Source organism: Manis javanica, chromosome 12, assembly GCF_040802235.1.
Source record: "Manis javanica isolate MJ-LG chromosome 12, MJ_LKY, whole genome shotgun sequence".
NCBI lineage: Eukaryota > Metazoa > Chordata > Mammalia > Pholidota > Manidae > Manis > Manis javanica.
In genome coordinates this window covers 109,858,823-109,886,053 of record NC_133167.1, presented here as the reverse complement: position 1 = coordinate 109,886,053, position 27,231 = coordinate 109,858,823, and the positions used below count along the sequence as shown (strand labels likewise).

Below are 27,231 nucleotides of genomic sequence, written 5' to 3'. Positions count from 1 at the left end.
TTCAAGAAACCCCATCCAATAGACCCCATATAACTCTATCATCATTCAGTCTAACAGCCTCACACAGTTTCACAAACCAAAGACTGTCCCCTTGAGCAATGCCATATTGATCTGCGGACCAGACAAGGTAAAGCTGATAATTTAGAAGCATCTAAAAATCAGGAGAATTTAGACTTATTTGCTATGATGTTGTGGAAGTTTTAAAATTCATTTGACTACTGTGTCTGCAATATTTCAATTCACTTAAATAATTTATAAAGAATTTCACTGCTATTAGTTTCAGCATAAATCCATGCAGTTAATTCAGGTCCGTAAAGCCTAAACTGAGAATTCCAGAAACTATTACAGATCATTCCACCAACGTATGATAAAAGCTTTAATTTGTGTTTTGGTCTCCTGTTTCTGATTGATAAGAGGAGCTTTAGGTTCACTTTTCTTCTGACATATTTGATATATATTTCCTCTGTGTGGAAAACTCAAGATAATGCTTACATGGGCTGCCTTGCTTAACTGTAAATGCAGAGAAACTTTAAAGCAAATATATCTACTTAGGTGTAGATGGAAAACGCAGTTATGAAAAGGCAGAAATCAGTGAAAAGGAAGGATGGAAGTATAGAGTGGTCAGGGAGAAGAGCCAGAGGCGCCCCGCAGAATGCAGTCGCCCCAAACACCGATTTTATCAGCCGTGGGGAAGTCTGTGGGGAGGGAGGGTAAATAACGGCCCCTCCTGGCTGGGCGCAGGAAGGCTGACCGTGGGGCTTTGGGCCCGACCTGGCGACCGCTTCCTCTTGCAGTCACCCAGCTGGGTGGTTACTCTCCTCACACACACTGGCAGGTGAGCCCACGGGGGCTCAGGAAGGGCAGGTGTTCTGGGCAGTGTGGCATGCAAGGCGCAGGTCAGCTCTGCACTCCATGGGCTGACGAAGCCCCACTTCTTCGGGTTCAGTGTGCACATGTGCAAACTGACTCATGATGTTAAGAATATTCCAGCTCTTGGAGAAAATAATTTTGTATTAGATCTGCCCAGCCCAGGCTGGCAGAGGAAGAGGGCAAGGAAGAAGTGCCTGCGATTCTGCTTCAGGAAGAGACTGAGGAAGCAGGGCCTGTGATGTAGTGAGACCGTCAGCAACCAAGGCTCAGTTGTGTGGGGTGCGAGCCACGGAACTTCTGCCAAGGAACTCCCGTGGCACCACCTGCGCTCACCCCGCCCCGCATTGCCCCGCAGCAGCGAAGGGGCTCACGGCCTGCCCTGCGGGGCCGTCCTCACATCACAGACAACTCTCCACATTCAAACAATTTTGTAAATATTTTCAAATGACAAATCTTCCTCTTTAATAAAGAGCCATTAATGAGCTATTAATTTTCTTCTAAATCCAGGCAAATATGAAGGACATTCAGAAGCAGGGAAAAAAGAGGGAGAAAGAGAAGGAAGCAGGCAGGAGGGGAAGAAGCCAGGCCAGGCAGCTCTCCATCCTGCACCGTCGCCCCTCACTGCCGCGCAGGCCCAGCTGTCTGAGTGCACAGCCCACGCCAGTATCTGATCCCTCATCTGCTGCTCAACTAAGAACTTGCCTTCTGTGCACAGCCTGCAAATCTGATAGAAGAGTTGTTACTAATAGACTGTACTGATGAATCCGTGTGTGTGTGTGTGTGTGTGTGTGTGTGTGTGTGTGTGTGTGTGACTAAGTCAAGGCCACGAACCACTGTGGCCGAGGGTTTCATAAATACCTGTCACTTCTGTGACCACGGGATAGGACACAGAACAACAAAAAGCTGTGGTTGAATTACTGGCATTTCTATTTATGTCCAAAAGTATCAGTTAGGATGTGCCAGATTAAGGACACTTAAAAACTGTTCCTCAGGGATAAACTCAAATAGCAGGGAAACAGCCTAACGTGCTCATTTCAGATGCTTGTAAGCAGATTTCCAATGCATTTATCCAGAGACACAAAATGCCACAGCCAAGAAAGACGCGACAGCAAACAGATCGGGGGAGGACTGACAAGACGCCATGCTGAGGAGCACAGGAGACGGCGACACTGGCCTTTCACTGACTTGGTATTAAACTGGAAAATGGAATGGAATTATGATAATTTTGATGTTGTGAAAAAAAATTAGCTTGTTAAGCAGGATAAATCCAGACACATATCAAACCACCTAATACACATCAGGAAATAGAACGAGCCCCGGTTCTCATCTGGTTTGATATGGAATTATCTATCAGTACAGTTTTCAGCGAATTGTGCCACTTTGACAACATAAAGCCCAAGTGAAGGGATTGCAATGAGCACCACTTACTTATCCTGTCATTGTCTCATAAACTAAGAAAAAAAATGTTCCATTAAAGCAAGAAAACCAATCTGAATGTCCACCTTTGGTGGAATTTACACAGCACGTCCTCATCCAATGATCCCACATGCGGAAAATGAAGTGTCAGCACAAGGTGGCTGCACAAAGGGTTTTAACTGTGGATTTTGTCAAGACTGAATAGTAATGTGACCATGACTTCAGAGTTAAACCCCCGTTTTCTTGTTTTTAGAACTTGTGGATGCCAACTGCTCTATTTTTTACTTTCTGTGCATGATAAACCAGCAAAAGTGTTAACAGTTTCAGAATACAGTGACCGTTCTAAGGGATCCTGTAGTCCCTCCCGGGCTTCTAGACGGCCAGACGCCACCAGGGCGGCAATGTTAGTTCCATGGTTTTAAATATAAAAGGCACTGGCAGAGCAGAACACGCTCAGTGGCTTTTCCGCTAGTGGGGCCTTCAGAGAGGCTCAGAGGAGCAGAGACAGAGTGTTGATCAGGCTTAGGCCAAAGCAACTGAAAGAGCTGGGATTTCTGCCTGGCTAAACTCAGAGCCCAGAACAAGAGCAACCATGGCGTACGCTGCCCATGCTCAAGTACCACCCGCCAGAAACAGGACACACCTGCCCCCAAGGCAGGATGGAGGGGATGGCGGCCGCGGAGCGCATGGCCAGCCATGCGAGACAAAAGTGGCTTCACATGATGCCAGAACAGCTGATCCTTCTTCCTGTTTGATCGAACTGCTGATGGATCACAGACGTGGTGGGGGAGCAGAACTGATCAAAACGGTTACTGACTAAAATGGCAGCCGCTGAACTGATGGACTGGACAATCCCTTAGGCCATCCCATGCATATCCGTTGTATGGAAAGAGGCAAATGTCTCAATAAAACCCTCCATGAGTGAAAACAGCAATCCTTTTCCTCGGGAAAAGGCGACGCTGCCTCACACGCTGGTGAGCGTGTCCCTCGGGGTCAGCCGGAGGAGCTGGGTCATGGTGCTGGCCAGCTCAACAGTCGTCACTGCCTGGAGCAGTCAGATGCCACGCTGGCAGGCCGGGCAACAGGCCTGGAGCTCCACATACCTGACACAGCATTTGAAGTAATAAAGAAACTAACTTCAAAAATCTTAAAACAGAACTCATTTTTAAGAAAAATTTGGAAGAGGAGTATCAATTATTTTTTGGGAATTCACTTCAAAGTTTTAACTTATCATGGTTTTCATACCCAAACATCCTATCTCTACTTCCAATTTGTCAAAACCTCATGATTTTTACTTTTTTTTTTAGCAAAGCAATTTATGTTACATATATAGCATTTACAAGGATCTTATGAAAAACCTTTGTGCATTTTGGATCTTATTTCCATTAAAAGTGTTCTTCTGTAAATAGGAGAAATGACTCCATCATCCAAAATACTGGAGATGCTAGGTAAAAATTATTTTGCAGAATTACTTTCCCCATCTGGCCAGCGATGCGGGAGCAGAGCATCTAGGGGCAGAGCACAGAGACGTCACTGTAACAACTCGACGTCCACCAAGATTCCCGTCCGCCGAGATGGAGAACCACAGTGCAAACGGTCCTTTTCCTTGGGATACAGCGTTCCAAGTGTAAGCAGATAGAATCCACAGCAGACCTGAGTTCTCTTTATGTTCTGGGTGAACAAGCTTCCCATGAGGCCCATTTCTTGATGGACTTCCAGGGATACTGCTTATCACATTGTTTGAAATTGTTCCCCAAAGCTCAGGGCAGAGCAAGGGCAGCCAGAAAACCCCCTCTACACACACGCATGCAGACGCCCAGAGCAGGCGATCAGGTGGCCCGGGGAGGTGGGCAGCACAGCAACGGGCTTGAGTGCATGTTTCTTGGGAAGGACTGGTCAGGCCCCCCTGCCCCATGTTCGTATCGTAAACTACCTGCCACCCGACGCCCTCCCTGGCCTGAAGGAGGAGGGGTCTTTTTACTCTTATCTTCCAACTTGGTCACCAAGATCGTCCTAACAGCAGTTTTCCAGGTAAAACATCTATTGGGTCATTAGTAGAAATGGATTTTTCCCCTCCTCTAGACGTGCTCCACCAGGAAAGGAGGAGCCGCTTCCTGGGTTGTATTTACATGAAATGTTCCAGAACCAGCCCCAGGTTTGGTGCAAGAGGGAGCAGTCGGGACTGGAAGAGGGGAGAAATGATAATCAAAGAGATGGTGGCCATCCTGTTATGGTCCTTTCCGTTTCATTTTGTTTTGATTTTTAGTTAGAAACTTCTTGGGGGCTTGAACTTAAAAGTGCAGATTGTTGGGTTTCAAACCCAAACGTACTTCCACAGGACATCCGGGGGGTACTCTGAGGTCTGCCTGTGACGTGGGTGGTTCTGGGCGGCACCTGCTGACAGAAGCAGGTGAGGTTCTGGGAGAGGCAAGAACCTAGGATGGCGGCAGTGCTGTGGGCAGCAACGGGTCAGACGGAACCTGCCCGAAACAGACCGAGTGAGGGGAGCGGAGGGGGATGGGTCTGGGTTTGGACTGAGTCTGAGACACCTTCAGATGGCCCCGGTGGAAACACGTCGCACCCGCTGAAAATGTGGTCGGCCCCTGAGAGCAAGACTATGGCTGCCTTCCGGCCCCTGTCCACAGGACAGTGGGCACTATGGGGTGGTGGGTGGACAAGGGAGAAGAGGCGGAGATCGACCAAGGCTAGGGACAGACAGAACTAATTCACTGAAGGGTTCCCAAAAGCCTGGTGTGGGGTCAGAGGTTAGGCAGTAAAGTTTTCTCTGAATCTGCAAAGTGCTACAGTTATTCACACCCCAGAAAGTATTCCTGGCTGAGACAGAAAATTCCCAAATATCTACCATGTCAGGGGACCCACCTCCACTTACATGCCTCTTCCCTAAATTTATAGCTTCATGGTTAGAAGTGATTATAAAAACTTATCACAGGCAAGCCTGGTACATTTCTTACAGGTTATCTACAGGAAATTATTCCAGGGCATTAACTACATCTATTCTGACAAGCTGGGGAGAGTATATTTTGCATGTGTTTAGTATGTAAGACACAAAGTTTCTTTTCACCTTTTCTTCAAGATGCTTTTTAAAACTCAGTACTATGCAATATCAAATATTTTAAAGACTTAAGCCATTTACTTCTAATATTTCATAAATTTCTTTTTTTCATTTTGGCTTTTCTTCAAGTAAATATTTTGTTTAGGTTCATAGATCATGAACATGAAGTCAGGAAATGCAACTGATTCTTTCTCCCAAATTATTTGCTTGCATATTGGTCTATGACTGATCAACATAAAGAAATAAGCTAAAATACAGAGACTTCTCAAATCATGGATCAGTCAGTTTTGGAAACTACATTAGTATTTATGTGGACCGTGTGTCTGCCCATGGGTGTCTGGCCCCCATGGCTGACCCAGGCCCTGTGCGTCCCCCGTGGTGCTCTGCTGAGCAGGTGGGCCCTGCCCTCCGCACGCCACATCCTGCAGCAGCTGCCGTCCTGGACACATGTTCTGTAGGCAAAAGCTCTCAAAATTCAAAGCAAAATATGATCTTCTAGGGCAATGGTTTCCATTTTTGCTTATGTTCATTCATCAGTCAACTAATATTTATTTAGTACACGATTCCTCAGGTGCTGTGTCCTAGGCCATTCAGTGACTAGAGTATTTGGTACACCTGTCACAGTGTGTGCTTTTCAGAAAATCAAGGGGAATTTTTTCTTCTGGGGAAAGAAATTTCTTGTGCAGAAAATCCAAATTAGCAAACCAAAAGTGCAAAGGAAATTGTAAGGCAGATGGGGGAATGCATGGGGGGACCCCCAGTGATACGGAACAGGCGTTTCTGAAAAAGGCCAGAATTAAGTTTCAGTGTGCATGACAATTCAAGTGATGAATTATTAAGGTGGATGATCTGAAAGTTCGTAACTAAAAATTTAAAAATGCCATTTTCTTAAACCTAAATCAATACAATTACAAGTTTACAGAATAATAAAGTGCGTCATCACCTGGAAAAGCCTTAAAACATTGTTCAAAAGAAACAACCACCACCGAGCTGCAGAGACAGATGCTAAAAGGTGGCATTATAAATATAGATATTGATAACCGCATCAGGGAGGCAGCAATGCGCACTTCACGTGCCTCTTAGATTGTCATTTAGCTCATTTAATTTGCTGTGGTAAGAGCTGCATGGCTGAACTGATTTTTCAAGTAACTTTCTGGTCTTGACGTTACTCTGTTGAAGCTTTACTTGAACCTGGAAGAAACTTTCATTTAAAGACAGTTATGGCATCAGAATAAGGCATATTTTTTTAAACAGCTGAGTTCTTTTCAAAGACAGATTAAAACATTGCATTTGTAGGAACTGAACACTTGTCACTCACCATAGCCAACGGGCAGCCCGATCTTCCAGGTGCAGTCCAGGTTGTTGGGGTACACACCCGGGAAGCCTGGGCTCAGGATCACGCCCCCCATGCTGCTCAGGGCCCCTCCGCACGTGGCTGTAAGTGGATAAGGGCAGTTAGCTGGGTGGGTCGGGCTTTCTCCTAAGGAGGCTTAACTTCAGCTGCTCAACTGACTGTCTTCTCTATTTACAGCACATGCACAATGCTGTGAACTTCAGTTATTTAAGGGGTTAGTTCTCCCTTGAGGCTCAACTGCTTAAGAACAAGGACTGTCTTTGAAAATGTACCTGCTTCTGGTACACAGGGGCTCCTGGTCATCCTTTTAATGCAGTCCAGCCAGGCACCCCTGCGTTAGGTTACGAGCTGCTACTACTGGGGGGTGTGCTAGTTACCACAGTCGGCTGCCAACTCTGTAATGCCTACTGGGCTGGGCATCACTTAATTCTCGCTATAAGCAGCAAAAGGGCATCATTATTGCCACCATTAGGTACACTCAATTCCTGCCTCCTGCTGGAAAATTCCTTCCCTGCCAGACCCTTTCTTAAATAGCATATTTTGAGAGTTAGTGGCAAATATGGCATCTGTAAAGAACATGGTGTTTATTGTTATGAAACAGCTAGGACCCTTACATTATACTGGACTTATATATCTTATTTTGTGCAGATTCCTGATTTTTTAGTCAAAACATATATGAGCTTTACTGGAGGGCACCAGCCTCGCCCTGCTGGAGGGAGGGGCCTTGTGGGGAGGGGACACCCACTCACCAGCTGGCAGGGCCCCAGCAAAGGTGCTTCGTGTGAAGCTCAAAATACTTAGTATCAGTTAAGCTCTGAGAATTAGGGCTGAAGCTCAGTACCCTGTACAGAAATGTTCCAATAACTGTGTTCATTAGTAGTAGTATTTTTGTTAAATTAGGACTTGATATTCAAATACCTAATAAATAAAATACTTTGTCACTATGGATTTCTGGTACTAAAATCCCCCAGCTTGGATTAAAGATAACAGCTGAAAAATAAAAATAAAAAACAGCCCTTTCCATCTCTCAGATCGCTCTTTGACATCTGCTGGGGGCTGTTGGTGAGCTTTCCGGTGAAGCACCTTTCCAGACAGCGTGTAGAGGAGAAGGAGGAGCAGGTGTCACGGGAGTGGATGGAACTTTGACACTTGCTAATACACAAGATGTGTTAAATAAAAGATAAAGATCAACTATATTTGGCTAATATAGGGTAACTATTCAAATAAAACATTTCCTCATGTAACAGAGGGTCTCGGCAATGACATATTACTTGACTGAATACCTGTTTTGGGTTGATTTTATTTCCAAGTTTAAAATACTTCAATTCCCGAGTTTAAGGGGAAGTTCCTCACTTAAAGACAAACAGGAAGGTTGATGTTCTGTGTAAGTCCCCAGTACGCAGGCAGGCAGGAGACCCTGGAGCAGGCAGGTCCTGGTCTCCCTTTTCTTACAGTCTTTCCAATCAAGCTGGGATTTAAAATCTCTTGCAAATAACTTTAATTTTTTAGGTCACCTGGTAGTTAGACATTATTTCTTCCAAGAAACTACTTGCATGAAAAAATACACTGGTCACTAAGGAGCATGTTTCACTTGTAAACAAATAGGACACGGTGACAGGAACACGGTGAATGTGGGAGAGGAAGGCAGAGAGTTCCAGGCTAAACCGAGAAGGCCTGCGGGTGAGCGCACGGCGCGGGGAGACGGCGGTGCAGAGGCTGCGTGCGGACGCGGTGGTTGCTTCCTGATGTGCGTGAATGTTCAGTCACTATGTTGGGCACCTCAAACTGTTGAAATAGTGCATATCAGCTACACTTCAATAAACAAGGCTATGGATCTCAAAGCTGAGGTGTTAGAGGTGAGAATCCCAGCCGGGGTGCAGTCAGGTGTGGGGCTGACGAGGGCAAGTGGCCCTTTGGATCTTGAGGGGCAGAGAGCAGTCCTGGGAATGTCTGGGTTTAGACAGAAAAGGTGGGCGATCTCGGCAGTGGAGGAGGAAGGGGACTCGGGAGGGAGCCGGTGTGGGGAAGGCAAGAGGCACGTGGGCTGTACAGGTAAGGGGAGCGCCTGATGCCACTGCGGCCACCTGAGCTGTGAGGACAGGTGGGCGTCAGACACACACAGGGTGGCAGGTGTGGCTCTGGGCCTGCATCACGGGAAGGACACGCAAGTTCACGGAAGGATGGCCAGGCCCCTGACGGCTCCAGGCCTTCCCAGAAGGGGCCGAGTGAAGGCCACCTGCTGGGCCCACAGGCTCGTCAGCACCTCACTGTTAGTCCACAGGGAAGTCTGTGGGGCCCAGGGTGCAGGTTCCCTTCTCAAATGCGGGGCCAGGGGCGCTTTTCCGCAAACAGGCAGGCTGAACCGGAGTCCTAAAGAGCACCTCCGCCAGGGTGCTACCTTTCTGTTTCCTCTAGGAAATACCATCCCTCCATCTTCAAATCACTTATTTGTATTTCTGAATTCTGTTTCCGGAAATGAGACTTTCCTGAGGAGAAATGCCTCACAGTGTGCTGCTCAGACCTTGACAACAGCTGTGTTCCTTCCTGCCCACAGACCAAGCACTGGCTCTGACACAGATGTCACCTGAGGTCAGTGCCCCAAGCTAGGAATCCTGCATTCAATCGTGCAGGGGGGCCAAAGAGGAGGGGGAAGCTGAGTCCTACATCTGCTGGGAGAAGAGGCATGCTCCACCTTTGTTAGGTCTGTGGTGTACCATGGTGTTAGCATTACACAGCAGGCATTTTGAAAAGCACTTAGAAACGCCTCATTGGAAGCCCAAAAGAGTTTCATAAGATTGCCATTGCACGCTCCACACGTGTGTGCAGAGCTGCACGGGGATGGAAGGCGTGTTCATACCGATGCAAAGGGGAGATGGGTAGTTCCAGCGGCGAACAGTTCCTGGCATACACGAGATGTGGGAGCGGCCCTGTTTCAAAGGATAAAATAAAACTCACATAACTGAAAATAGAGTATTTCGGGATTAAATGTTTGCGGTAATATCTGTGCTTATTGGTTTCCTTTCTCTTTTTGGATTTAATTACAAAATTACAAATGCACAAAACCCAGAAGTTGTGAAATCTATTCTAATGTTTTCTATTGAATCACATATTTTGAATTCAAAGAAATCCATACTCTGTTTCACTAAAAACAAAATTGTGCCATGTCTCTTTCAGCAGTCTCAGGCTCCCTTCTTAATTCTTTGTTTTGTTTTATTACTGGAGTTTAGAGCTTTTGGTTGGAGAGGCTAAAGGATTGGGCAATAGGAGGCACTGCTGTGAAGGGTGAAATGTCAGCAGCGGCCATCTCCTTATGGAAAGCTCACCCTGTGTCATCCAGGCTCACGCACGAGTCCCAGGGCCATTACACTTCAGCAAAGAACTGGGTCAGGTCCTCCTTCATCGGAGACAAAGGAGACTTGACATTCACTTTATTATCACACAGTCTCACAGGCTATCAAATTAATGTGCCTGCAATGAAATTAATCCTCATCGCTCGGATCTCTTTATCCTTTAAATATAGGAAGTTTTCAACTTTTAACCTTCAAGTAATCTGTCCTATTATTCCTCTTTTAAAAATCAAATGGCAGTGGGTTAAATTCTGAGATGCTGTATGCTAAAATTTGTCTTATAATGAAAGAGAAGATGGCAAAGGGTACCTCTGTGTGCAGACAATTCATGTCCATGTTTTTCCTCATTGTGATTTGGGGGTCTTATCTGCCATGCATACTTATCTTGTGAATTTCCATTTGCCACCCACAACTGGCAGAGAAGCAATTGAAAAACAAATCTTTAAGTCACATTAAATCGTCTCAGCAATGCAGGGAGCGCATCAAATAAGCCTTTTCACGGATGCAGTCGTCAACGACAAACAGGTCCCTAGGCTTAGAAACAGCTCATGCCACAAAATTCATTTCTCATATTTCCTGATATTTTAAAAAGTTGTTACAATAAAGGGAAGACTTTTTTATCCCTAAAGAAGGTGTTCTAGAGAATGCTTTTCCTGCTGAAGTTCATGCTCTCTGTGTACCATTTTCCAAGCCATTAAATGATCTTTTGTAAATTTCTTTCTGAATTAGGGATTAACATTAAGTGTAAAAGCTTTTAAAGATACTTGCTGATGACTACCAATAAAACCAAACAGTCATTTATGACCAATCTAGGTCATATTGTTATTGATTTTGGCACAAAAATTTCATATTAGTGATTTCAGCTGAAGTTTTATGTTGTATCCAAAATAAGTATTTGTTTACTATTGTATTTACTTGTGTATTTATTTGCTAGTTTAAAACTGGAACTTCATTTTATCACTTACTAAGAGAACACTAAAAGAAGTCTGGGGAAGATGGTGATCATCAATCGCTCGAATATTCAGAATTTACTCACCACATGCCATGCCACAGTGCTGTCAGACCATGTCCTGCGAATCGGTGGGTGTATGCATTTATATAGATGTTTGTGTGTAAAGTATACCAGGAATGAAACTTTCATAAATAATATGTAATTCATGCATGCTGTCATTCCAAATATATTAATGTGTTAGCAAAATTGTTGATTGTAGTAATTAAAAAAAAAAAACCAGAACTCCTTTATCACTCAAAGCTTGACCCTGTCTTTAATGTGGAAAAAAATAGCTTAGTTTGCGTTTGAAAAAGAGCTAGTAAGTGGTCTGATTTGGCTCCACAGATGTGTGTCCACAGGCCTTTGTCTAAGCAGCATATTAAGCGATTCATGGTAGGAAGGTCCTTAGGAAATGGTCCCCTCTAGCTTCTCGGAGGCTGCGGAAGCTGCCTTACAAAGGCACGCTCGCCGTGGCTGCAGGGTGGCATCGGGCCGAGTGGAGAGGGGGTGACCACGCAGAGCAGCAGCAAGCATTCGCGTGGGGTCTGGGGGAGGTCACGGACAGCAGGGCGCTCGCACGGAGTAAGTCAATCCCCGACGGACGCACGTAAAGGCAGGCGCCGGGATAGGCCGGGCGTCCGTGCACACGCAGCCCTCGGGGTGCGGCTGGAATTCGTGCCGCCGTCGCATGTGAGACATGCCTGTGGTGCTTTGCCGTAAGGACTCGGCGGCAGCTGCCCTGGGGGGCTGGGCCAGAAGCCTGCCACCACGGATCACGGGAGACCAGGCAGGGGTCCTTGGGAAGGCCGCTCCCTCGCAGGGCCCCGGCCAGCCCCGGGGGCAGTCACCATGCGCCCCAGCGTCTTCACACCCTGATGCCCATTTACAACAAAAGCAATGACGGTTTCCATTTGCCAAGGTGTGTGGGTCTTTTATAGACAGTTGCTCTAAACCTGAGACCTGGGCGAGCTCGTACACGTGGACCCGCCGAGCACCCGGGCCCACAGCCCCGACACTGCTCCCTGGCGCCCCCGTCCGGCCGCCCGAGGAGGGGGTCTGCGGGGCGCTGGCCAGGCACCCGGCGGCCGTCGCCGCTCCCCGGCTGCCGCTGGGACTTGTCTCGGTTCCGCAGGACACCGACCCCAGCCCGTGCGCAGAACCTGGCGCATCCGCCACGGCGTCAGCTCACTGCCGCCCCACCCGGCGTCTCCCTGTGCTACTCAGGCTCTTTTTCAGCCAAAGAACAAACTAACGAAAACTCTCCTTAAAATGCAAACAGCTTCCACACCGTAATAAACATACAGCGAAAAGTACTACTCTATTACCTGAAATAACTGGAGAGAGACACACGAGCAGACTTAACCATTTCTACTGGACTTCATGATATGTATACTTAGATGATGAATATGTGCAGGGAGAAATAGAGCAGGATTATGGCATCATCGCTCGGATCTCTTTATCCTTTAAATATAGGAAGTTTTCAACTTTTAACCTTCAAGTAATCTGTCCTATTATTCCTCTTTTAAAAATCCAATCTTTTAAAAATTAAAAAGCAGCATTATGGCAAGTGACAGAGGGGACCTACTCTGGGAGGAGCTTACCATTAAACCACAAAATGCATATGATGGACGTTGCTACATTCAGGTTATAAAAAATGCTTGCTAAAACTTTTATCTAAAAAACTATCAAAAGATGGCAAAGACTTACTACTTCTTGAAAACGAATTAAAGTCAGTTGTTTGAGCACTTCATTTACCCAGTGCAGAGCAGGCACTTGATGGTGACTTACTGAAGTGGATCGTGAGATGCCTATGCAGACGGGACATGCCCACAGCCCAGCAGGTGCTGTCACTGGGCTGTCAGGACAGGCCCTTCCAAGAAGCTGTTGATACTCTGTCCCTTAGAATTTTATCTGCATAGTTACTGGGAGAATAAACATTTTGAAACAAAATAATTATGAAAATAAAATGATCAACTTTGAAGGAGTACTTTCTCACTGAGAAGCCACTTCTCCATCAAAATTAAAATGACTAGCATGCACGATTTAACCTGATGAAACTGATTCACAAAGAGAGTAAGAGGAACTAGATTAGAGCTCCAGGTGCGAATGTGGGGTCTGGGCTTACATGAGTTGGCCCAGGACGCCTGTGTCCAGCCCCCCCATCACCCAGACCCCCGAGGAGGCACCTGCAGCGTGTAGCCGGGCTCGCACTGGAAGGACAGCACGTCGTTCACCAGGTAGCGCGTTCCAGCCTTCACGCCGTTGCTGGGAGGGGCTGGTTCGGGGCATGCAGCCAGGCCGACAGCTGGGGAGGTGCAAAGACAGATTCTCAGAGAGTGTATAATATAAGCAATATTCTCTTCATTTGAATAGCAAAGTGGTTTTTTCCTATTGCTCTCCTACTGTAGAAACGAACAAAGACTTTTAACTCTTACCCTTGGTATTTTACCAAGAAGACTTTAGCTAACTTTAAATCAATTACTAGCTAATTCTTAATTTATTTCATTTTCATCATGCAGTAAATCAAGGAGGTTTTTGAATATAAGATTCATTACTTATTAAATATTAAACACTATTAATTCCAAAGCATACACGTTTTCAGAGGTCCTTTAAAAATGATGCTCCCTGTTATATGCAAAGCCCATGATATTGCCCTCCTGATTTGTTTTGCAAGAATACTTGGCAGTCTTTTTGAAAAATCTGTGTCAGTCTGGGAATTCTATCTTCCAGGAAAACATAATAATAGAACAAATATTTATATTCTTTCTTTCTCTGTCTTTCTCATTTAAAGACAACAAACAAAAAAGGTCTTACGACCAGTCTGCGCTTAGGTAAACAGGACCAATGTTCATAGGTCATAAAACTGTAATCAGGTACTTTCTGATGGAATTCCCTGTAGATAAGGCATTAACAATGAAAAAAAAAGCATCATATATATTGGAATCCACCTATAGCATCTGATGAATTAATGCTAAGCGCAAACTGACACTGACACACACTGGTATGAACTGTCACAGGAACAGACATGCTGCCATGGTGTGTTACAGAATCAACACATCGGGTGCGAAGCGTGCTCAAGGTTAGTTGATTTCAAATACTGCGTTTTGGGACTACAAAGATGACTGCCATTCCCATGACGGCCTGTCACGCCGGCGTCTCCTCGCGCCTGGGTCACCAAGTGCTATTGGCTCAGCATATACCACAGGCTACAGAACAGGCTGCACAGCCAAAGCAGGTAAGTGGCTGAAATGATCCTCTACAGATATTTGCTGAGCCACAGGACCGGAGCCCAAGTATGTTCCAGACACCGCCTTTCTCTCTTACGGTAAGCCATCTGCCTACAGCACTAACGGTGACCCAAGTCACAGGAGACAGTGGACTTGTGTCATGAGGAGGGACTTTCATTTTTGGGTCCAGGAAACTGACTCCAGAGAGGGGAAGCCCAAGGGCATGCCAGGCGCAGACCCAAAAACCTGCTGGGTCAGAAGCACAATACCAGGCAGAGGGTGAGAACAGAGCCACACAGAGGTATCCCTGTCGTTAAGGAGCGGGGCCAAAACCTCCCCCAAGATCAGCCCGGCCCACTGTGGACCACTCAGGATAGCCGGAGAGGAGGCGAGTCAGCCCTGGGAACACCAGTGAGGAGGTGAGGAGACATGTTAGCACCTTAGCAGGCAAGACGACTGACTTGACAACTGTTACAGGTGAGGAGGTGGACTGAGGAATTTTGGGTAAGGAAAAAGGGTGACATTATTTGCATTTAGTCATTAGGCTAATCAAAATGTGAAAAAGAAGATGTGGCAAGAAGCAGGTTGGGTGGTGTAAGACAGTAAATCTAAACTGGAATGAAGGACAATTTAAGTCCATCAATGGATACATTCTCTGGAAAATCTGAGAACATTCCTTAACAAATCCTCTTTTAGAGCAGAGTTTTAGAAAATGTTTCAGTTGAGTGAAATTGATACTTAATGGTTCAAATCATGGGTGGCATTTTGGCCCTGTGACAGACCAAACTGCAAAGCCAGTCAATTAAAGATATTTTTTTAGACACAAGAATAGACACAGAGGAAAACAGATACATATACAATAGCTGTTTTAAAGATTTCCTAAAGTGAAATAGTCAAACACAACAATCTGATAGATAGGAAAATCCACAATCAATTTTTCAGAAGTAGTAACAACTGGAAAGTAAACTGCGACATTGTAGGACAAAATTTTTGTAGAATTCTAGTTCTTTCAAAACCTGGCATGCTAATATTCCATTATAAGACAGCAAGTGCTACCAAGCAAAGCAGGGTGCACACACTCTCATTCTGAATCACGAGGTATCCTGCTTAAATATGAGGATGATGGGATGGTGATGACTGTGCATACTAGAGGGTCAGACCTACTGCCATGAGGAAACAGGACCGGCACAAACATCTTATATATCACGGTGGTTATGCTATATAATTCATAGACGTATATCCTGGTCATTTCAAATGTAAAAATTTGGGGCATTTAGGAAGTAGCAGAAGAAGTTTTTATTCCCCATGCCTGGAAGAGCAAAGAATATAAAACAAAGCCATTAAAAAGATGAGTGACCTGATTTGACCAAATATACAGTTTAATGGCTCTGCCTACCACTGATCATCAAATGTTAAAGTTCTGAATCAGAATATAGCAATTAGTCTCATCTGGTCTATGGAATTTATTGTAGCAACTCAGGCTTGTAAAATTCAGGGAACAGCCTGCTGCTATCTTGAAAATGACAATTATTTTGAAACACATGCTATCCGTGTGATTTTTGTCAAATATGTAGAGCAGGATGAACAGGATGTTGTAGATATATTTGAAGTAATTTTGAACATTTTTTTTCTCAACTTAGCATTGTCCTTATTTTGAGTGGCATAGTGTATGGTTTTCAAATTTCACAACTCAAAAAAAAATGTCATTCTAACCAGAGAGCTCAAAACAATAAGGAAGATAAAAGCCAAAACGAGGAAAGCAGACTAAATGGAAAGATAATGAGAGCTAGATTATTTCGGGAGTGAAAACTCAAAGACCATATATGCAGATACACAAGCATTCAGTACACAGGTCAAGCACAGACACTAGAGGGAATATTACTTTTGAAAAGAAAGCTATTACTTTTGAAAAGAAAAAAAATGTTGGGCACATTGTTTACTGTAATTGACATAATAAGCATTCTTTTGCACAAAACTAGCAGATAAAGATCTATCTTTCTTTACATACATAGAGGTATGGTACACCATAAGACAGAGTGTTATTGATAACCTCTGCAGACCCATAAATCAAAAACTGCATTAAAGGTCAGACAATGTTTTGGAAATAGGTGAATAAAGAAATGAAAAATTCATTTAGGGAGACATTATGGGAGACTGACATTAGACAAAATGGATGTCAAATGCCATGATCACACAGACATAAATACACACGGGTCACCCTGTACACTTGCCCTTATACTACACTGTTTAATGCATCAATACATCTTCATGACAGCAAAGGGAATCTATAGAGAAAACTCCACTAATAAAACAGTATCCTAGGTAAAGACAGTACATTTTTGTTCCTTGTCAAAGAAGTGTAGCATGTATGTGAAGCTAAACATACTTTCTCGTATCTGTAAACTGTTGGGAGGTTTGGTCCACAAAATAAATGCTATTTCTATCCCTTCCATTTAGTAGATCATAAGTATCTTTGAAGCATAAAAGATTGCGTATCCAGTGTCAGGAGAGGTTGATAGCATAAATCTGGGGGAGGTAGAATATTGTATCTCTCTCAAGGATTTGCAAAGTATATTCATATATTATAAATGAAGAACCAAAATCCTGCATTGATGAATCTTCTTCAAGTTTACTTAACCCAAGATTTCCAAAATTTATCGGCTCACAGGATCATTTTGGTCTGTGTGCCGCCTGTGAACATCGCAGGGCAGAGGTGCTCTGCGGAACACGGAGAAGCACTGGTCTCGTCCAGTACCCGCACTCATGGAAGAGGGCATGTCATTAATCCAAGGTCACAAAACCAGGACATGGCAAAGCCTCTCTACACAACCAGGCCTCCTGAACTTCAGTGACTCACCGATCTCAGCACCACACAGCAGAGCCCTGGTCATTCAGTAAGGTCAAAATTGTTTCTGGACCATTAGCTGGCTCAGTTTCCCTAATGAAACCACAGACTCTGGTGGGAGAAAACTGCTTCTCCCTTCATCAGCAGCATTACAAGCACAGTGGGTGCTACGGGGAGAAAAATCCCATCTCCTGCCTTCTCTCTGTGGAAGGAAAAAGAACAGTGGGATACACACCCGATGTTCTGACTTTTCAGGCAGTTGCCCAAGGGATTGGTTTTTCGGTCTTGCTTGAAACTGAGGGCTGGTTTGTTGAGGGCCGAGGGCAAGACTGGCTGCCTCTGAGGGTAAAGGTGATATGTGTAGCTTGGTTGAGCGCCAGAATCTGCAGAATCACAAAAAGGTACTAGGAAGAGCTTTGGCACCAGAGAGGCCACAATGCCATAGAAAGATATAAGAGGGACTCCTGATTAGAAATAAGCAACCATCTCCAATAGATTACATGCAGAAACCAGCAAAGACACATCCTCGGAAAGGCTGGAGAGGTCTCCAGAATCCACTTGGGCTGACTGGTCAGAGTCCTCCCCGGACACAGCCAGACTGCACAGTGGGAAAGGGGGCTGATTTTTAAGATGCCAAAGCTCTAATAGAGAATAACAAGGCATACAAAGAAATAGGGAAACGTGGCTCAGTCAAAGGATCAAATCAAATCTCCAGAAGCTTGCCCTAAATAATTGGAGATACAGGCACTGCCAAAGAATTCAAAATAACCCTCAAAAGAATTCTCAATAAATATATGAGAACGCAGAAAACCACCAACCTCAATCAAGAAAAGGATCAATGAACAAAATGAAAAATCAACAAACTATGATGAAGAACCACACAGAGATTTCTGAATTGAAGAAAACACTAACTGAACTGACAAATTCACTGGAGAGTGATCAGGTTTGATCCAGCAGAAGAAAGATAAGCAAACGTGAAGAAAGGTCATTTGAAATTACTGAGTCAGGAGCAAAACCAAAAAAAGAATGGAGAGAAATAAAGACTGCTTCAGGGACTTACAGGAAACCATAAAGTGGAACATATATTATGGGAATCTCAGGAGGAAGGAAAAAGAGAGAAGAGGGCAGAGAGTCTATCTGAACAAACAATGGCTGCAATTGCCCAAATCTGAGGAAAGAAATGGAAATTAAAGAAGCTCACGCATCCCGGTTAGGACAAATCTAAGGAGACCTACACTGGCGCACATTACCACTAACCTGTCAGGCCACAAAGTGAAACACTTTTTCCTCTTGAAAACAGGAAGAGAGAAGCAAACTGTGAAGTACAGGGACACTCCTATTAGATTTCCAGTGTATTTCTCAGCAGAAACTTTGCAGCCTAAAGGGAGTGAAATGATGTATTCAGAGTGCCAAGGGAAAAAAAGGTGAAAATCAAGAGTACTGTCCTTCAGAAATGAAGAAGAAAGGAGGACTTTCCTAGGAAAACAAAAGCTGAGGGGGCACACTACCACTAACCTGCCTTAAAAGAAATGCAAAAGGGCATCTTTCGTGTTGAAGTAAAGGAACATTAACAGCAACACAGAACCATGCAAAATCATCAAACTCCCAGGTGAAAGTAAATATGCAGACACATATGGAATCCTGTAGTATTGCATGTAATGCAGGCACATCAGTCACTTTAAAATCTGGTATAGAATTTTAAAAACCAAAGTACAAAAAGCAACTATAAATGTCCGTTAGTGGTATATATTGCAAAAAGAGGTAATTTGTGTCATCAGCAAAGTGGAGGAGAGGGACAGAGATGTAAAGCAGTTGAATTTTTATATGAGATTCAAGTTGGCATCAGTTTAAAATACATTGTTCTAACTTTAAGGTGCTTTATATAATCGCAATGGCAACCACATAGAAAATACTTACTGAGTGCACATGAAGGTGGGTGAGAAAGGAATTATAACGCGTCAGTACACATATCAGGGAAATAAAAAAGAAGGCGGCAAGAGAGGAGAGGGACGAAAAGCTCTAAGATGCACCGGAAACAAATGAATGAAACGGCAATAGTGAGCCTTCCCTATCAGTACTTACGTTGAAAGTCAGTGGATTAAATTCCTAAATTAAAAGGGACAGATTGGCAGAATGGATAAAAAAATAAGGCCCCACTCTCTGCTGTCTGCAAGAACCCACTTTGCATCCAAGGACACACACAGGCTCAGAGTGAAAGGAGGGGCAGGATTTCCCCACAAGACAGGAGGCTGAGGACAGGCATTACCTATCTGTAGCAGGCCAAACGGATTCGAAGACAAAATCTGTCACAGGTGCCAAGATGGACATTTTATAATGAGTAAGGGTCGACTGACCAGGAAGATGTAATGATCATAAATACGTAGGCACCTAACATTGGAACTCATAAATGTCTGAAGTAAATACAGGGAGAAATGGGCACAAACACAGAAAGAGCAGGATCCTTCAATACCCCACTTGCAGTGACAGACAAAACAATGAGGCACATATCGGTAAGGACACAGGAGACTTATTTCAGGGATATACTGCTAATACTCTGAATTTAGAAGCTTGCAGATTAATAATACATATTTTGAGGTGGGTAAGGAAATATGTCAATAGAATAAAAATAGTACATTATCTTTTTGCAACTCCCCACAACAGTCCTACTGCTTGATATTGCCTTTAAGATGATTAATTCTTTGAACACTTTATATAACCTGCATTTTAAACTCTGGACAAAGAATTAGAACAGAAAAATGACTGCCTGTCAGTATATAGGAAGGAGGTAAAGAATGATGTGAACTCTCAGGATGGCATTAGCATCAGAAAACAACCACTCAAAAAAAATGATAAAGATGAAACTACAGCATTATGGTTGGCCAAATAAAAATAAATAAATATAAGAAGTGATTAAGTGAGGACTTCAGTTCTTGAACAAGATTCAGTCTGGTGAGAAATATCTTAGTCTCTCTGTCTTAATGCAGTATATTGGCTGGGAATAAAGTGGGAGACAGACAATTACATCGTTGGAGCTCCGAGCACACGGTTAATTGTACACAATACTAACTATAGGTTCATTACATCCCAGGCACCTCTTTCTATAAGAAATGAGTGAAGTCACAGCCACAGGCTGACTCTGAGAGGAGATCAGAGCACTCATCAATCCTAACAGTGCTAAAAATATTGTTGAATTTATTAACACTGTTCAAATAAGGTTTATAGTTTCCGATCTACAGATGTTCACAAAATGTATCAAAGTATCCATTTTTTTCCAGACATTTCCTACATAAATAACATCCACAGTATCATTTCACTCCGTCACCGAAGTAGTCCTATTCAAATGAATTGGAATAAACTTGCATACAAATGCCTGTAATAAGTAGGGAAATTTGACCAGAATGTGAAAACAACCTTGTGGTTTGAGTCTGGTTCAGAATATTTATCAACAGCTGGAAATCTGGCCTTTCAAAAACATGTAGTGCATTTGCATCCCAGCAAACTGTTTACCTGGATTCAAAAGATCACTTACTAAAGCTTATCTATGTATTTGCTTATTTGCAACTGCTTATTAAAGGAGATGAGTATCAACACTGAGTGTTTTTAGTGTTTGAAAACATGTCCTAAAATAAACTTTGCTCTCACTGCAAGTTCTAATTTTGCTTTCACAAGGATTACCTGCACAATCAAATACCCCACATATGTGTGAACCTGACCTTTGCTGACCCATTCATCAGACTGTTAACTCAGCCTTGCACCCATTTTTAAAAGGTCAGCCATTATGTCACAATGCCTTCCCCCAATTAAACTGAACAACACAAGCTGCTCTGAAATGGTGGCTTTTTGCTGGCCCTGTGCTGATGGCCTTTGAGACTAGTAACAGGAATGGCTTTGACCATAATCTATTGGGAAATTATGATTTTGTTCTTGGACGCTGGTATGGATATTCGCCATCACTCACAGACAAGTACTGCTACATGGTTACTTTTCATACTTGGTAACACAGTCCGAATGATGGCAGTAGTTTTACCTGATGATTCCAGACTGCAGCACGGGCAGTCTGAACCTTGGCACTCACTGTGTGACAGTCAGGAGTTCAGCACTCCAGATACTAACGCCTACGTTTCCTCGCTAATCTGTCATTTGTAACATGTATTTCATAGAGATAGTCTTTGGATGACCTCGTTTCACGTGACTTCTCAAACAGTGCTAGGACAGCAGCATTTCACTGCATGGTAAAGGCATGGATTTATTTTTTCTTTTAAGGAACCTGCTTATCATTACAATGGAAGCCGATGCAGAAGCGGTTGGCCTTACTTTTGTATTCCAGGTGAAACCCAGCAGCCGCCACACTGATGTCAGACTGGAAATGTAGGTAGAGCTGATTGGATGTGCTGTTCAGCAGCGCCGGCACCGTGGTACCTGTAAGAAAGAGGGACACGGACCTTCACTGTTAGACATGCACTCAGTTTTCTATACGAACTGCATGGAGAGGCCTGTGCCAGGCTGCAGACACCTCCAGCCTGCCTGACAGCTGCCTCCAACCTGCCTAACGGCCGCCTCTGGCCTCCAACCTGCCTGACGGCTGCCTCCAGCCTCCTGCCTGTCTGACTGCCACCTACTGAACCCTGAGCATTGTTTTCATGGCCCTTCGGGCCTATTTCTCAGGCACAACCAGACAAACCCATCAACCACCTCTGCAAACATATTGGTTATTTCCTGGCACGACCCAAGGCACAGCCTCCCCTGGAAAGGACAGAGCCTTGGACGTGGACTTCACTAAACACACAAGGATGATAAGCAGACTGATCCAGCTACACAAAATATGGAACGCTTAAAGTCCGAGCTGGCCTCTACTTCCACAGCCATCACCACTTTGAACGCCTGCCTAGGCTAATGAAATAGCCATCAAATGCCCTAAAAAATCTTTATTTGCCTTCTCCCTGTACATTGCCCTTTCTGCACACAAAATACTCTTCCCTGAGGTCAGCATATGGAGTCTATCATGGGCTTACAAAGGTGACCCTCAGTCTGAGCACTGACTCACCCAGGAAGTTTGGCATCCATGGCCAGTCAGCACCCAAGTGTTACTGGACCGTGAGAAGGAACAGTGAGAAACGAGGGAAGGAAGGAGAACGCTGCAGTCTGACTGTGTGCCCGCCGGGAGGCACAGGGTAGAGGTGGGGCTCCTGTGGAAGCGGATACCCTGATGGGTGGGGGCTGTGTCTCGGTCCCTTTACCCTGGCTGTTAGGGGGTGGGCTCTGGACACGGGGTCCTTTCAGAACCATCAGTGCATATTCAGTGGAGAAACACCCCCTAGTAGTGCTGAATGATTAACACTTGGAAAATATTTGCAGATTTACCTCCTTTGTTGTTTGGCCTTGTTTTGATAGATGATAGATCAGAGATGGATTTTGTTTCTAACTAACAACTGTGGGGGAAAACGGTGAGGCTACCCTGGTTGGTCGGTGCAAAAACAGATGATCGTTTGAAACTACGTACTAGCAAGTGAAGTGCAGAGATCGGAATGTTGCAAAGTGGGGTGACCTGGCCTGTTTCCAAAAAGAAGAGTCATTCTGAGGAATCCACTCCCCTTCCCCAGTGGGGCACACTCAGGCTTGGAGGAGGCCTTCTGACGGGGAAGGAGGCAAGGAACGTGGGGCATCAGCTGTGCCCGGCCAGCCGACTTGGGGCTCCTTCCAGCTCAATGAGAATGACACAGCCACCAAAAACACTGACTTTTGCCTCTTTCAAATTTTTGTGGTGTTTGCTGCTCTCTTACTGTTGTGTTATTTTTGTATTTTTGCACGTCTGCAGAAAGAACACTGGTTCATGACAGGTGACACATTTTCCTCTGGCATCTGCACTGCTTCCTGCTTGGTGCCCTGTGACAGGTGGGCAGCAGCTCCCCCACTGCGTCCTTCTGCTTGGTGACCCTCAGTCTGTGAGGCCAAGCGGCCCTTCCTTGCTCTCCGCCTCCAAGGCTCAGCCCATGCCCTGCTGGGAACACAGTCCAGCTCCCCTGTCTGGGGACACTGTTCCTAGGTCCTCGTGTGTGATGTCACCCCCGCCACCCACACCTCTTGCTTGGTGAGTGTTCCCAATGCACCCTCTTTGGAGATGAGTCCCTAGCTTACACTCTAACTGACAGTCCCCGTGCCTTGCACAGAAATGTGCACACACAGGCTTTTACAATACACCATTGGACTTTTCTGTCTCTAGTGACTATATTTCCGGGGATCAGAAAACCTACTTGCACTCCTGACTCTGACACAAATTAGTTCCAACACTGAAAACATTTTAGTATGTTCCAATGGTACACAATAAAAACAGTGACAAATCCCTTATATGTGACTGAAACGAGTGGGGTATGAGAGTGCTCTGTGAGCTGTCATGTCCCCTCCCAGTGACGTGAACGGCAGCAAGTAAATGTGTGCAGGGCAGTGCAGGGCATCCCTCACCATGCAGCGCGGTCATCTGTTCTGCTACAGAAGATGCTGGACGCTCAGATGGCACATGGGATGTGCTGGTGGGCTGGGAGGGCCCTGAGCTGCGGCACCTGGGCCTCGCTTCCACCCCAGGGCCCTTCGCAGAATGGACTACAGAGGCAGCTTATCCCCCCATGCAAAGTGCAGCTCAGAGCTCACCAAGTATTGGCACAGGGAGAATGTGTTTGATCCCATTGTTTACTGGGACCTGGATAGGACAGCACCTGACAAAGAATCCGTGGAGCCTGCACCGCTGTCCCTCCAGTCCCCCTCTGAGCTCACTGGTATCTACTCCCCTGAATACTGACTGTCAGTTACAGACTCGGGTGAATCCCGTTCTGGTTTTATAACCTGCCCACTTCCAAAAATGGTTTTGAATAGCTTACACCATATGTCTTACATACATACACCTCTCCGAATGGAAAAGGAAAACAAAAAACTTGAGTTTAAAAAGTCAACCATTTTTCCTGGAATATGCACCTCCAACAACTATTCTTGTTTGTTTTTACTGAACAACTAACTTAAAACCAGCTCAACAGCTCCCTTATAAATATTTTCAAAGTATCATAGGAATAACACTCTTTAAATATTAGGTTCTTGAAAATATTCAAGTTTTATGGTTGACTTGAGAGTTCTCCCCTATAAAATTAAGAAAAATATTTTTAAATTTTTGATAAATTTTACCTTAAAGAAAAGTTGAAAATTTAGTACAAAAACTCACATATGTCCACTACCTGTTAATTACACAATTATCTCTATAATTCATATATGTATCTGTAAAATTATTTTATTCCAAACCATTGTGAGCAAGCTGCAGATATGATGACCCATTTCTTGTAAAAATTCAGTGTACATTTCTCAATACAGTTCTCAGAAACCCCAATACGGCTGGAAGAGTCCCATCCAATCCAGGGCCTTGTGTGGTTTTCCATAAGCTGTCAGTAACGGCTTTTTTCGCACAAGGACTCCGGACTCCGTCCCTGGCCACTCCGTTGCACCCGACTGCACGTCCCCTCGGCTCCCCTCGGTCTTGAAGGTTTCTAGCCTTTCTGGGCTGAAGAGCAGCTCCACACTTTTGAAAAACATAAGCCAGGTGTTCCGTGCAGACTGTTTTTACTTGGGTTTGCCTGTTGCTCCCACGCGTGGATGCAGGCTGTGCATGTATGGCCAGAACCCCAGGGTGAGGTGCTCGGCACTTCCGGGGGCTTCCTGCCTGCTCAGGCGCGAGAGAGCTGCCCCACTCCTGGGCGGCGCCCCCACTCTGCACTTGTGGCATCGTGGCGGCGGCTGCGGAGGGAGTACTCACACACGGGCGCTGCAGTCCTACAACCAGCCGGGCTTTTGCTGGGTGTTTGCTCTGGGTCAGGAAATAAGTGCACCCGACTGCCCATTGCCTATAGCAGGCTGCGGAGGGGCATCTGCTGGCCCTTGCCACTGTGAAATCCCTACTTTCCTCCTCCATGATGAGCGAGGACTCGACAGGGAGATGCGCTGAGCCCGGCAATGCCCACTCTCCCTGCAGTCTCACCTGTAAGTTCTCACACCCACCCATGTCCTCGCCTGGACCATTTGTCATCGAAAGGTGCCAAGCTGTTCTCCATCGCATCTTCCTCCCAGATTTATCAGCTTGCACTGTGCGAAGGGAAGCTTTCCCTTTCCTTCCTGTGTGTATCTGACCAGTGTAGACTCACAGATTTCTTCTTCACACAGATTGGCTCACCACGCACCCCTTTTCCCTGCCAGAGCCTCGGAGTCTCATTTCTCAATGAAACACCGGCTCCTTTAAGAGGAAAGTGGCATTAGAACGACACTAAGAAACCCAGAATCGGGTACCAGGTGGGTTCACTGTTACCCGAGTGGTGGTGCTTCACACCTCAGAGACAGGCGGGGAGTACGTACAGACACACACACACACAGACCTGTCATTTTCGCCTATAGTCACACATACGGAAACCAAGAGCCCACACCGATATCTCTAATTCAAATCCAACATGCCAGGTCCATGCCAGCCTTCCTCATTTCCACTTTCCATCTCCCTTCTCAAATGCTGAGAGACTGGGGGCACGTTCTTCTCGGCACGTTTATGTGTGTTCTTAGTTTCCACATGTGTGCCCACCTCCCAGCCTTACTGGCTGCCGGCTTGTCCAAGATCACCTGCTCGGTTGGTTCCTGACCGCCAACCACCCCAGACTCACCCAGCACACCCTGGGACCCCACACTGCAGTGCCACACGAAGCCCCTCCCTGTGAACACTGACCAGTTCCTACCACTAACTCAGGAGTGTGGACTCACACATCTGAAGCAAAGCTCACATATGATCCAATAGAAGGCTTAATACACGGCTGACCCACATCAGCTGACACATACAAATGCATCCGGATGATGGAACTGGACCCTCAGATGAAAAATGTCAGAACACATAATTGTAGGCAGGCTTGACGGATTCAGTTCATGTGTTCCAAGAGGTGTGTACCGCACACGGACATTAATTCATGTTCTCAGGAAACTTAAGGGTCTAGCAAGTGAGAGAGCACATTATATCAGGAATGAACAATACAGCTCAGATTTTGAGTATATAACACAATCCAGGCACAAGGCCGTATGGTTCTGTGCAGGGGCACTTCTTCTCTCTTTAATTTATCTGCTTATATTTTACTAATCTGTTAAGTTAGTCAAATTCTCTCCAGATATTTTATAAGATCAATTAAGATTTTTTAAAATGGTTTCGCCCAAATCCTGGAGAATATACTACTTTTGAACTTCTTTTAACACCTTGCTTATTTGCCAAAGTTGTGGAGGTTATTTAGGTTAAGTTATGGCATCTCCATATGGGTTTTAAATGGCACTGTTTCTGCTTTTATTCCTCAGCAACAAGCACGTGCTTGGGACCCAGTGGTGCCTGAAAGAACACCCGCGTGCTCAGCTGAGGGTTCTGGCAGTTCTGCTGAGGAGCGAGGCTTCAAAGGCAGAGATGGTGCTGAGGTTAAGCTTGCAGGACAGGAAGGCACGGCTGAGGAAGAAGGTTCCAGAAGACAGAAATCATACAAAGACAGGCCAACACAGATTCCTAGGCTGTGTGAGAAGTAACAAATGCTAGGCTGGCATTTTACTGCACAGAATTAACTGGCCATGTAAAAACATCTTTTCATCTGCTGACATCCAGAGACAAGATCCCTGTGTCACTTAGAGAGGTGAATGACACAGCAAAAGTTGTGACAGAGGCTGTAAATGGCCCACCCACGATCCAGTTCCTGCTCTCTAGGTAGAAGAGAAAGGTTTAGAGAAGGAATGAAAAGAGTAAAAAAATTGCTAGTGTCCCTTTGCAACAGCGATAAGCAGGTGGCATAAGTCAGGCCAATGAGCTCTAAGGAGCCAGACTCTGAGGGCAGGGCTGTTGGTTTTTTGTGTGATTGGGGACAGTTCTAAAATGTGCATATCTCTGTGCCTTGTCCGTAGCGAGGGCCCTCAACAAGAGTTTTGCTCCCAGGGCTTTCAGGACGCCGGCAGGTCGGCCCTGTAGGTGCTCGGCAGTGCTGCACGCCAGAACAGCTGTTGGCCTGGGGCCCTAGGCGTGGCACACACACGGGTGGGCAGGCAGCACAGCCTGCCCGAACTGAGCAGA

General features: G+C 45.3%; 1 protein-coding gene across 4 annotated transcripts in view; it reads right to left on the bottom strand.

The window, feature by feature from the left end:
- The window catches only part of CSMD1 (CUB and Sushi multiple domains 1), a 1,487,013-nt gene that overhangs the window by 116,258 nt on the left and 1,343,524 nt on the right, over nt 1-27,231 (bottom strand). For all 4 annotated transcript variants that reach the window (XM_073219228.1, XM_073219229.1, XM_073219231.1 and 1 more), the window contains 4 exons: nt 21,438-21,542; nt 13,238-13,356; nt 9,571-9,640; nt 6,678-6,794 (listed from right to left, as the gene is read on the bottom strand). In XM_073219228.1, coding sequence (XP_073075329.1) covers nt 6,678-6,794; nt 9,571-9,640; nt 13,238-13,356; nt 21,438-21,542 — 411 coding nt within the window. The remainder of the gene's footprint in view (nt 1-6,677; nt 6,795-9,570; nt 9,641-13,237; nt 13,357-21,437; nt 21,543-27,231) is intronic.